This window comes from Benincasa hispida, chromosome 4, assembly GCF_009727055.1.
Source record: "Benincasa hispida cultivar B227 chromosome 4, ASM972705v1, whole genome shotgun sequence".
NCBI lineage: Eukaryota > Viridiplantae > Streptophyta > Magnoliopsida > Cucurbitales > Cucurbitaceae > Benincasa > Benincasa hispida.
The window spans coordinates 1656466-1668220 of record NC_052352.1 but is presented as its reverse complement, the minus strand read 5'-3'; the positions used below and the strand labels follow the sequence as shown (position 1 = coordinate 1668220).

General features: G+C 33.0%; 1 protein-coding gene across 1 annotated transcript; it reads right to left on the bottom strand.

Moving 5' to 3' along the window:
• Nucleotides 1-2214: 2214 nt before the first annotated feature.
• LOC120074963 (enhancer of rudimentary homolog) lies at nucleotides 2215-7448 on the bottom strand. Its single transcript, XM_039028075.1, has 4 exons — nucleotides 7268-7448; nucleotides 5219-5312; nucleotides 3226-3346; nucleotides 2215-2612 (listed from the first exon to the last, which is right to left on the bottom strand). Exons 1-4 carry the CDS (start codon nucleotides 7268-7270, stop codon nucleotides 2522-2524), a joined length of 309 nt encoding a protein of 102 aa, XP_038884003.1. The 5' UTR covers nucleotides 7271-7448; the 3' UTR covers nucleotides 2215-2521.
• Nucleotides 7449-11755: the final 4307 nt, after the last annotated feature.

The following is an 11755-nucleotide window of genomic DNA, read 5'->3' as shown; positions in this document are numbered from 1 at the left end:
GTTTTTTACATTTTATACGGTCCCAAAATTACCTCACTCTGCATTTTAGTCGTAATATTAAATTTTCTATTATATCGTAGAAAAATATATAAAATATAAATAACAAATTACTGCTAAGGTAAATATAATATAGAAAATAAACTTGTTAACTTATTTAAATATTATTTACTAATTTATTTTTTTTTAATTTTTAAAAATATTCATCGACATTGACATTTTAACAAAATTAAGACCTAAACATTTATGTTAACATCGATATTTTAAACATATTTGTACATTATTTTCTTTCTTTTTTATTTCCTTCTTTATTTTTCTCTTTCGAGTAAAACAAAGTAGATTAATGGAAATTTGAATCACGGGCCTAAAAGAATAGTATGTATCAATTATTGTTGAGTTGTGCTCAATCTCTCTACTTGTTAGGCTCTTTTCATTCTCAAGATAATGTAAAGCTTACTTTTTTAATTGAGTTTTCTTTATTTTCTTTTCTTTCTTCTTTATTTAATTAAACCATTGGTGATTAGATTTTTTTTAGTTAAACCATTGGTGTTTAGATTTTTTTTCCTTTTTACGTACATCTTTGATAAATGATACATGTTTCAATTCAACTAACTGAGTGATCGGTATTTGATAGACAACCTTAATTATTTTTGATACATGTTTCAATTCAACTAATTGAGTGATCGGTATTTGATAGACAACCTTAATTATTTTTGTTGTAAGCTAATATATAATTCAAATGATAAGTTAATTTCAATTTAAGTTGGATTGTTTCATTCTAGTCTATCTATTATTAGCTTACTTGTTTTAAATTTATGTATATTTGAATTCATTTAATTTTGATTTTAAACTTTTAAAATATCTATTTTTTTATCATGTGTCGACGAGGTGTGTATTAGAGACAAAGTTAACTGAGGTGAGTATTGAGTAGGCTATTTGATATTGTAGATGGTTGAGTAATTGTCATGACTATTTTTTTTTCTATAAATCAAACATTTGTTCCGTTAAAAATTAAATAAAATAAAAATTTTCGACATTTTAAGCCTCGTTTGGAAATTATTTCATCTTTTTATTTTTTATTTTTGAAAATTAAGTCTATTTCATCACAATTTCTTATAATAATTTGCATACTTCTAAAGTACTATGGTTGAATTCTTAGCCTAATTAAAAAAAAATAAGTTTTTAAAAGCTACTTTATTTAGTTTTCAAAAACTAAACATGGATTTTTAAACCATTGGTAAAAGTAAATAACAAATAAAGAAATCTCAAAGTAAAATTAGTATCTATATGCTTAATTTTCCAAAAAAAAAAAAAAAATCTATTTGATAACCATTTCAATTTTGATTTTTTCTTTTTAGAAACTAAGCATATTTTCTCTATATTTTTTATAATGATTTATATATTTCTCAAATACAATAGTTGAAATTTTAGCCAAATTTCGACAACAAGAACTTTTTAAAAGTTTTTTTTTTCTCCTCAAAATTTGACTTGATTTTTTAAATCATTGGTGAAAAGTAGATAAATTTGGAGGTGTGGAAATAATATTTATAACCTTAATTTTCAAAAATAAAAAAAATAATAAAATGATTACTAAACGAAACCCAAATAATTATCAAACATGACTTTAGATACCAATATATACTAAATCTAAATAGGGAAGAATCAAGATAAAATTTAAACCTAATTTATAAAATGTCGATACAATATAACCTACGAGGTTGTTGTGGATTGACTATCACATCAATGTTGACTTCAACCAAAAATTCAATGAACCAACTTGTTTCCCCTTCCAGTGTTTTCATTTAAAAATAAATTGAAAACAATTCTCAAACTGACGAAATAAATCTTTTACTTCATTTCTTGATATTCATAAAATACAGATCAAAAAGCTACTTGTTTACACTGAAAACAACACATGACATGAATATGCAATTAATACAATTAACTCGTTAACTTTAATTCAATTATACGTACTTTTTCACTTCTAAAATTTAGTTGATTAAGTTGAAGTATGATGAAAATATGTAATAGCAATCAACAGAATTCAATTTGTCATTTTTTTTTTTTTCCTATTTAGTGTTTGTATAGAATAATTTTGAAAAGGAAAAAAGGGTATAACATTCAAGTATGACTTTCCTAAACTTCAGGCCATGCATGCCCATGAAATAACTAGACTGCGAGGAGGATCGATCAAGATTCTACATAACGCCAAAACAATGGAGCCCAAGCCCATCAAAGATGGGGGGAAAAAACTTGCCATCTGCAACAGCCAACAGGCAATAACCTTGTAGATCATAACAGATACTTTCTGTAACAGATAGGAAAAACACAATCAAATACTCTTTAGACACAGATGCACACATGGGAAGTACAGATTCATGTATAACAGAAACCCCGGGACCGTAAGTGGGGCAGATAAGACTGGATAAATTTCTACACTTCATACAAGAGCATTTTTAGCTTGATAGTATGATGCAGAAGTTTAGAATGTTACTGACAACAGATGTAGCGCTTCATAATTGTCTCAATTTGCCAGTTTCTTCAGATGTTGAAATATCCTTTGTTTAATCCACTGCCGATCATAAGGCAAAAAAGCCTGAATTGAATGTTCGAACCTGTGAAGGGGGGTGAAAATCAGATAACTTACTGTAACATCAAAACCAAGATAGATGGATGGATATGCTTTTAAAAAATTTGATTCATAACTTATACAAATCTGTAACGCATACCGATGCATATCTAAATAAAACATGACTCCTATTTAAGGCCATTCGACTGCCTTTTACGTTGTAATTGTCAGAGAATTCCTAAAAGATTGACATCAGTCTAATGACTAAAATCATAAAACTTTGCAATACAAGTTCTTTTGTTCTACCAAATATCTTTCAGCATTCTTGTTTAAGCTATTTCTATGGCAATATAAGTGTGAATCTAAGTGATGAACATATTAAATCAGTATGGACAAGTATCGATTGTTCCTGATAGTTAATTATGTTGTAATTACAGTTTAATTAAGTTGAATGAAGAACAAGCAAGACACCAATATCAAAGAGAGAATAAAAAAAACTGATTCTGGTCAACCTAAACACCTGAAAACCCATATAAAGAAATTAAAATTAAAAAAAAAAAATGAAGATTCTAAGGAAACACTTGTTCTATTCCAACAACTCTAACAGTTCATACGTGTTGAGTGAAAGGGAAAAAAGTGAGCAAGAGAAGGCAGCATACACTAGTGCACTCATATCAGCGAGGCCATCAATGAAATTGTAGAGATCTGCAATATCATAAGTGATATTTCTGTTGGCTGGATTTAAGTCCTTAAGCTTCCTTTCATATAGCCCACATATACCTGTACCAGCAATTCAAAGGTAAAACAAAAAATTCAGTAAGCTAAAATTTCGAAGTAAATACATTTTTGTCTCTATTTCTAATATTTGCTCTCTTTTCCCAGCATCCATCTTTCTAGTTTTTTGGTATCCATAAGCGTCCAGACCTATTTACTTTGCATCTCAACTGAGATCACCCAACAACTATATAACGAATCATCTTACCCTATATAGCATTTAAAGGATTGCGAAATATTAAAATTTTAAATCCAAGTCCACAAAACTATGGACTCACAACTTGTCCCTTTGATCATTAGATCACCCCATGGTCATAAAAATGCATTCCATTCAAGCCCCAACTAAACGATGTTGAATTTTGCATAAACATGGAGGGAAGGTCCTAATCTGCACGTCCCTGTGTTTTTAGAAGAGCAACTAATCAACAACAAAAGCTATTAGATGCTCTATCCCCAGTGCAAAGGTTCCGGTGGTGCGATCGCTAAGAATGTGAACTTATTTTAAAGGGCTGACCGGCTAGAATTTTTGTTGAGTAATAATTTTAAACAACTTTCTACAATAAATTCCATGCTCCTTGCTCAACCATTAGAAGGTTTACCATAGTGGACTGGACTCTTAATAAGACACCCATGTCTACTCTAGTAGATATTAGATTCTGTTCTGACTTTTTGCTTTCTGTTTGCTTTTTAATGATGGGGTCTAAATTAAGATTAATTTTTAAATCCTTTAATGATCAATAGTCGACTTGTCTGGATAAATAAGTTGCACAAAATGGAGAGTCAATTGTGAGACAATTAGAAGCATACCAAGTTTAACTGATAATCATTGAAGAAATTGAAATATATACATAATAATGCATTAGAAAGAAAAAACGAAGGTTACACCACTTAGATTGTGAGCAGACAATATAGCAGCCATGATACCAACAATTAAGAAAATGATGAGTTTGAGTTATTAGCGATAAATGGAAAAAAAAAAAAAAAAAAAAAAAAGAAGAAGAAGAAGACACACCCAGACTTGTGATGATGCTCTGAAGGTACAATTTTGACTTCTATATTATTTTGCATAACTCATCAGTAGAGATATGTGTATGAATTTAATATTACCTTTGAAGTCAAAATTCCTAACTCCAAAAATAAAGTGAATATGGATTAGAATGGTGTATAATTTAAGCATGCAGGAAAAGGTCCTAACCATCACAAGATACCAAAGCAAACAAGACCAAGGCCTCTTATGTAATAAGTTCTTATCCTTCAGATGCTGTCATACAAAACTACATTGGCTCTTATTAAGGCCCCGTTTAGTAACCATTTAGTTTTTTGTTTATGAAAATTAAGTCTATTTTCTCCCCATTTCTTACAATGATTTGCATCTTTATCAATTATAATAGTTGAATTCTTAGCCAAATTCCAAAAACAAAAACAAGTTTTTAAAAATTGATTTTTTTAGTTTTCAAATTTTGGCTCGGTTTTTCAAACCATTGGTAAAATGTAGATAACTAAGGAAGAAACTTGGAGTTGAAAGTAATGTCTATATGCTTCATTTTCAAAAATAAAAACAAAAAACCAAATGGTTACCAAACGGAGCCTAAATGAATAGACTAGCAAAGTTTTTTACATTATAAACATTTTAGTGAAACTAACCAACCATTCAACGAAAGGTATCGAAAACTTCAAAATTAGATGATGATATTTTAATTTTACTTTTACATAAGCTTTTGAGAAGCTAAAACCCTTGATCATTCCCCCGCCCAGCATCTTCTTTACCCTAACGGTATTAAAAATAAAATGTTTATATAAGTTCGAGAGGTGATTAAACTTGCTAGCCACAACAAAAGTAGGTGAAAGAATAAATTTTAATATAATGATAAATCATACCATCCATAGCTTGACTTATTGAATCATAATCCATGAAAGTCCTAGTTGCCCTGTTGTGTGATGTTTGCATAAGAAGGATGGTGTGCCTGTAAGCCTGAAGGAGACGGAGATAAAGAATATGATTGATTAAAAAGCACAACGAGATGTGGGTGTAACTCACCAGAAAATCACCTATTTTTGATGTAATATGATTGGGATAATTTGATAAATTCTAATTAATCTTGATTAATCTTTGATAAATCACATTTTAGTTACCTAATTAATTTTTAGTTTCTTTTTAATTATCCTTTTAGGATTCTTCTAATTCTCTATAAACAGAGAGTCCCCTCTTGTATTAGACAACTTTTGATTAATAATAAAGATTTTGATTTGATTCTTGGAGTTTTCTCTCCGTTTAGCATTTAGGCTACATCAACTTTTGTAACATAAAAGGAAAGGGAAAAAAGGGAAAATTAAACCTTAAACTACAACTTAAGAAAGGAAAAGTTAAGTCCCTCTCGCAGCATTTAACCTCAAAAGGCAATTTACACAATGTGGATTTATACAGGAACATTTGGAGGGGCCCCATTCCTAAAAAGATCAAATTCTACCTATGGAAGTCAGCCATGGCAGCATAAATACAGCCGAAAAAAACCCCATGGATTATTTTGTCCACTAGCCGGTGTATCCTTTGTCACAAGAATCGTGAGACACTCGTGCACTTTTTTTGGGGGGACAATATGTGGGGTGGAAGAATCGAACCTCGGACTTGGAGATTGATAATATAAACACTTTGGCAGTTGATCTATATTCATTTTGAAACTCTCATGGACATTATGATGACTTGTGAATTTGCTCAGTCCCTTTGGTCTAGGATTTTGACAGTTTTTAACTACTCCATGGTTTCCCAAACAATCCACACACCCTCCTTCAGACGCTACTCATTGGCCACCATTTCAAAAAGGAGAAGGAGATTTTGTAGACTTTCAATGTCAAAGCTTTCCTTTGGCTTATCTGGATTGAACACGGTCAACGCATTTTTAAGGACAAAGCTACAGACTTCCGATCTTTTTTTTAACACCTATTTTATACTTCTTTATCCTGGTGTAAATTCCTTTCCGTAATCTATACGACCTCATCGACCCTTTTGTAATTTCATACGACTGATGAAATTTAGATTGACTATTTCTCATAAAAACAATAATTATAAATTTTAGAGGGAAAAAAGAAACAAACAAACAAAAATACAACCAAGAGTCTAAGACTAAAGAATATGGTCTTTCAGCAGAAGTTTTCCAGGACCAACATTAGTTTCACGTTCTCTTGTCTTTACTAACAAAATCATAGCTTAAGGTTCATATTATGTAATGAAAATACCTCGTTGTCAAGATAATCAGAGAACAGATCCAAAATAAGATAAGAATAGCCATAATATTGAATTTGAAACGTAAGCAAGAATGAAATCTTATTATCAGGGAATTAACAACTATCCTCTCTATGGAGAGTAATCCTTAGCAACTAAGGAAAAGTTTAATCAAAGAGACAGCTCAAACAGTGCAATCATCGTCTACGTCTTGACAACACAACGTGACAGCGTTTACATTAATCACATGTAAAGCACCATTGTTACAAAGATATTAAGCACATTTACAAGCTTTGTTTGCACGGCACTATCAAAACTATTCCCGATCGAAATGTATCGGTTTCAGTGCAACATATGCAAATTACTTTTGAAAAATCCCCAACCCTTCAATCTGAGGGTAGAAGGAAAATAGGGGAAAAGAAGCAAACAAACTAATTTAGCCCGGAGGCAGAGGAATGACATATAAAGACTTACAATTACTATTTGATAAGTTCATTGAGTAGATAAGACATAGTGAAATGATGAATACTTTAAAATCGCATATATTGGGACGCATTTCAGATCGGTAAGGAAACCCTAACAAGATTCAAATTAGTGGAGACGGCAAATTCGTCTTAGAGACGTGAAATTGAAGCTTAATCAATTGAAAGAAGTTGAGAGAAACAGTAAAGAAGAATGAAAAACGTCGAGAAAAGGCTGTAAATTACCATGGAGAAACGGTAGTGAACCTCGGCTCAGAGCAAGCTCACAGGGTGTGTTGCAGCAAAACGATGGTCGGTGTGTGAGAGCGAGCGAGCGAGCGAGCGCAGGCAATAACGACCGATAATGAATCGCGCGTAGAATTGACCATCGAACCAAAGTCAATCGAGGGCTTTCTTTTTCTTTTTTTTAGTTCAACAAAATATTTGGGATTGGATAGAAATCGATTTTGGTTGCCTCTCATAATTGAGTCAATAAAGTCTAGAGATTTTATTTTCTTTTAGGAATGTTGATGTAAAATTTTGGCCAATGAGAATACATCTAATCTCTATGTGATGGTCCAATTTATAATTTTGGAGAAGTGAGAACTTGATGTCTAAGTTACCGAAAGAATTATAAAATATAGAAGAAGTTAAAAGTTCAACTTAGCTTACATACCATGATGATCTATTTATAGGGGATTTGATCTAGGGTTCTATCTTAATCCTACTGAGGTTAGGATATGAGTTTCTAATTTTTAGCAAGCTAGGATCAAATTTCATATTATCTTTTATTTTTTTTATATTATCTCATCTTATTTTGATTTATTTGCTTTATTCCGTTGAGCCAAACTTCACTCCTTAACATTAGCCCCCACTAAGTTTGGTTTTGAGGACCAACTACTTGTTAGTCGTGTACGTTGACATAATCTTAGGAGTATTGCCTTCACCTTTTGTTACTTTCTAACTTGATCCCTGCTTTAAATTTTATGACATACCTTCCTTTAACAAGCTTGATTTCGTCACAATGAACTTGGCCTTCCAAGATTAACTTGGACTTTCTGGCCTTGCCCGGAGTGTCCAATTGAAACCTTTTTTCCCCAAAAAAGTACAATTGAGTTCCTGGCGCACATCCACCACAATTAAGTATCGTTAAGTGACATATTCATATTGTGCTTGCCCTTTTTTCCGATGAGCATAGGTGTACAAACTTGGATTTTTGTCAATTAGGGATCATTCCCCTCCTCTTATGACATGCCTAATCAAGAGTGTTGATTAGATCATCATTGTATCTAACAAATTCCTTGGTTTCATCCTCCTGCATTTAAGCGAAGTTAACTTGCCTGTCTTTTGCGACGAGCTTCGACAAATGTCTTTAGTACGACCTGAGGTGGTCTCCATAATTTGGACTTTGACTTTGATTAGTTAACTGTGGGATAGCCAACCCTCAGTTTTTCACCAAATATCTTTACTCATACAATTGTTTGAGTCCCAATTAGGTTTCTCATGACAATTTTCTCTTTAGTGAATAATCAAATCTCTAGTTCCTAGTTATTGTATAATATTTCATAATCTTCTACATCTAAATACTTTACTATATAAGAAGTTGCATTGATTCACGTTTCTCATATTCCTTTGTGCATTATTTATGTAATTCAATTAATCGATAATCCATGATTAGTGCAAATTGACTATTGAATTTAAATGTAGTATTAAAGTAAAACTTATCTTGTTATTTTTGTAATTTTGTAGAGATCTCTACAGATTGATGCTTCAAAATTCAAGAGAGAATCTTCGTAAATAGATCAGCAATGGATACTGCCCCACTGTTGTCACAGTATAAGGTGACGAGCAAGTCCATATTCGGAACTATTTCCAAATCGCTTAAGAACCTCCTTAGTCAAACTGTTTCCTTTGCTAATTTCCAAGCAGCTACATACTCAGCTTCCATAGTGGAATCTGCAATACATCCTTGTTTGATGCTAATCTCCTATTTATTATTTTCCTAAAATTCATTTTCCATTCGTTACTCCATCACTAGAACAAAAATATAACAAGCTGAAAGTACCATAAATCTAGGGTAATAGATGATAATGTATATAGAAGTACCCCAAAACCATGTTTTAGCTAATCTCTTATTTCATAGACTTCATTTTCCATTTGTTACTTCATCACTGTAATAACAATATTATTGGGTTGATGCCATAAATCTCGTAAGATCTTGTAGTTTGTAATTGGATTGTACAAACAATTTATTTATTTAATAAAATATGAGATGTTTTATTTGATATTTAGTAACATTAAACCTACAAACTAATAAACGAACATCCAAGGTTATCATATATAGCATAAACATGTATGCAGAGACATACAAGTAGATCATGTTAAAGTGATAACTCAAATGGTCTATAGTAGATGGATAAGGCTTGGTACCTATCTTGGTGACACTACTAATATGGCCCACTTTATAGATATTACAATTGTTGTAAAGTGCTACAAATAATCTGATCCTGATCATTCATGTAGAGACATGTGAGCTGGGGTATTTTATACAAAGGAGTTTGTATAAGACTAGACCACGAAATGGCTAGTCTCACTATATAACGTTGTACATAATAGAGACTTACATTTTACTAGGATGACTATAAATGACATAACCTGAATCTTGAGTGAGTTATGAACTCCTGCCATGAAGGTAGTCCTTTGATCTGTATAGGTGAGAGTGGCCAGATCGCCGACTCAATAGACCTACCATTTTGGAGACTCGTCTGATTGGGGAGCTGGAAACACAACTACACATGATGGAATTCACTCATTCCCCAATGTCGAGGCAGGTGGATAAATTACTCCCTTAAGGGTTGATCCTGAGGTTTAAACAATGTAGTGCCACACCCTCTCTTGGTTAGAGAGGGGTTTGGCCATAGTTAAACTATGACTTATTGTTCATTAGAGGGATCAGTGGTACTTAAGGAGTTAGATCTAACTATAGGGGAAAATCGGTATTTTTGGCCAAACTCTACTTACAAGCAATTTGTGAAGGGTCATTGCTGAAGGAACTCTTTTCAAAGAGAACCTATGAGCAGAAGCAAGATCGTTCCAAATTCATTGTGACAGAATTACAAGCATTCACAAGCATACATAGAAGTTATGTATTTCAGAACAAATTACGGCATGCTTTCATAAACTAAAAACAAAGGAATAAGAGACTCACCTTTGAAGAACTTTTCTTCTGTTTATCTCTCGCTCTCGCTTGGATCAACACCTCTTGTTGTCGCTGCAACGCCAGGCCAATCGTTTACTCAAATCTCTCACAGTCGCTCAACACCGAACAGTCTTCTCCACGAACAAGCAGCCTCTCGGACACCACCACTTAGTGACCTTGGTATTCTCGGAGTGAGAATCCAGGAGGTGTGAGCTCTGTTAAATTTGGTAGAGGGAAGGAGGAAACAATGATCGTATTCAACGACCAAGCAAGTGGGAGAGGTTTGTGTCTATCGTATAGACTTGTGCTTAGTCGTTTAGAAAAGGTGCACGATCGTTTAGGAAAACTGACTTGATCATTTACACGATCGTTTAGTGAATCTCGCTCAGGCGCACGATTGCTTAGTAAAAGTTATACGATCGTTTAGACAAATGCGCGTGTACACAATCATTTAGTCAACACTTGAAGCTATCGTGTAGGCTCTCGTGAGCTAAACGATAGATAGTGTACAACCAATGAAGTGATACTACGATTCTTTTCCAAAATGAAAACATTTTTCATTTTATCCTCTCAGTTATGAAAACTGAATACAACCTCCCACTTTCACGCACGGTTATGGAGAAACCACCAACAATTATCTCATGAGTGTTTTAATTATAAAGAAATATAATAACTAACTTATCATATTATATTTATAACCTATAGTTTTTATATCACATCATATGCAACATTTAAACCATAGTCTTTTTTCTCCTTTACTTGATATACATATTTACATCCATTTCCTCCAATTAATGTATCTCATACACCATGTCAACTATATCATATATAATTGAACCAATTTAATCATATTATATATAACAAACTCCCTCTCGTCAATTTAAACACTTCACACTGACCCAAAAATTGATTCTCAACTTGCATCCATTGAGCTACCCAAGGGGACCTTATGAACCTGTAGCTTGAAGCTCCAACGGTAAGTGAATAGCTGACTAAACTCTTTAGCTATGAAATCTACCATCTATTAACTGTCAGGCACTCCATTAAAGACCGACAACTACACTCTTCTCATCAAAGATATATTTTTGTGTCCATCGGATATAATCAGTCATCAGTATGATAACCCTTCATAGATGCTAGTAAGTACAGCTGGGCCAATTTATCGTTTTGCCCCAATAGTGACATTTAATTCCTTAAGTAGCACTGATCCCTCTAATAAACAATATTTCATAGTCCTACTAGAGTGGACACCTCTTGGGCCATGAAAAGGTGTGTGGCGTCACATCGTTCAAGCCCCGAAATCAGCCCTTGAGGAAGCAATCTATCTACTTACCCCTGCTTCAGGGAAGGAGTGAATTCCATGTTGTGTAGCTGAGTTCCCAGCTCCACAATCAGACGAATCCCCAAAGTAGTAGGTTTGAGTCAGCCATCTGGCCACTCGCACCCATGCAAATCAAAGAACCGCCTTCAAAGACAGAAGTTCCCAACTCACTTAGGATTAAAGTCATGTTACCTATAGTCATCCTAGTGAAGTG

Bases quoted from the DNA above. Each gene is read 5' to 3' on its own strand.
- LOC120074963 (XM_039028075.1), bottom strand. The intron at 3,347-5,218 runs GTATGATTTATC...TTGCTGGTACAG, and splicing joins AATAAGTCAAGCTATGGATG to GTATATGTGGGCTATATGAA. The intron at 2,613-3,225 runs GTATGCTGCCTT...CCCCCTTCACAG, and splicing joins GCTGATATGAGTGCACTAGT to GTTCGAACATTCAATTCAGG.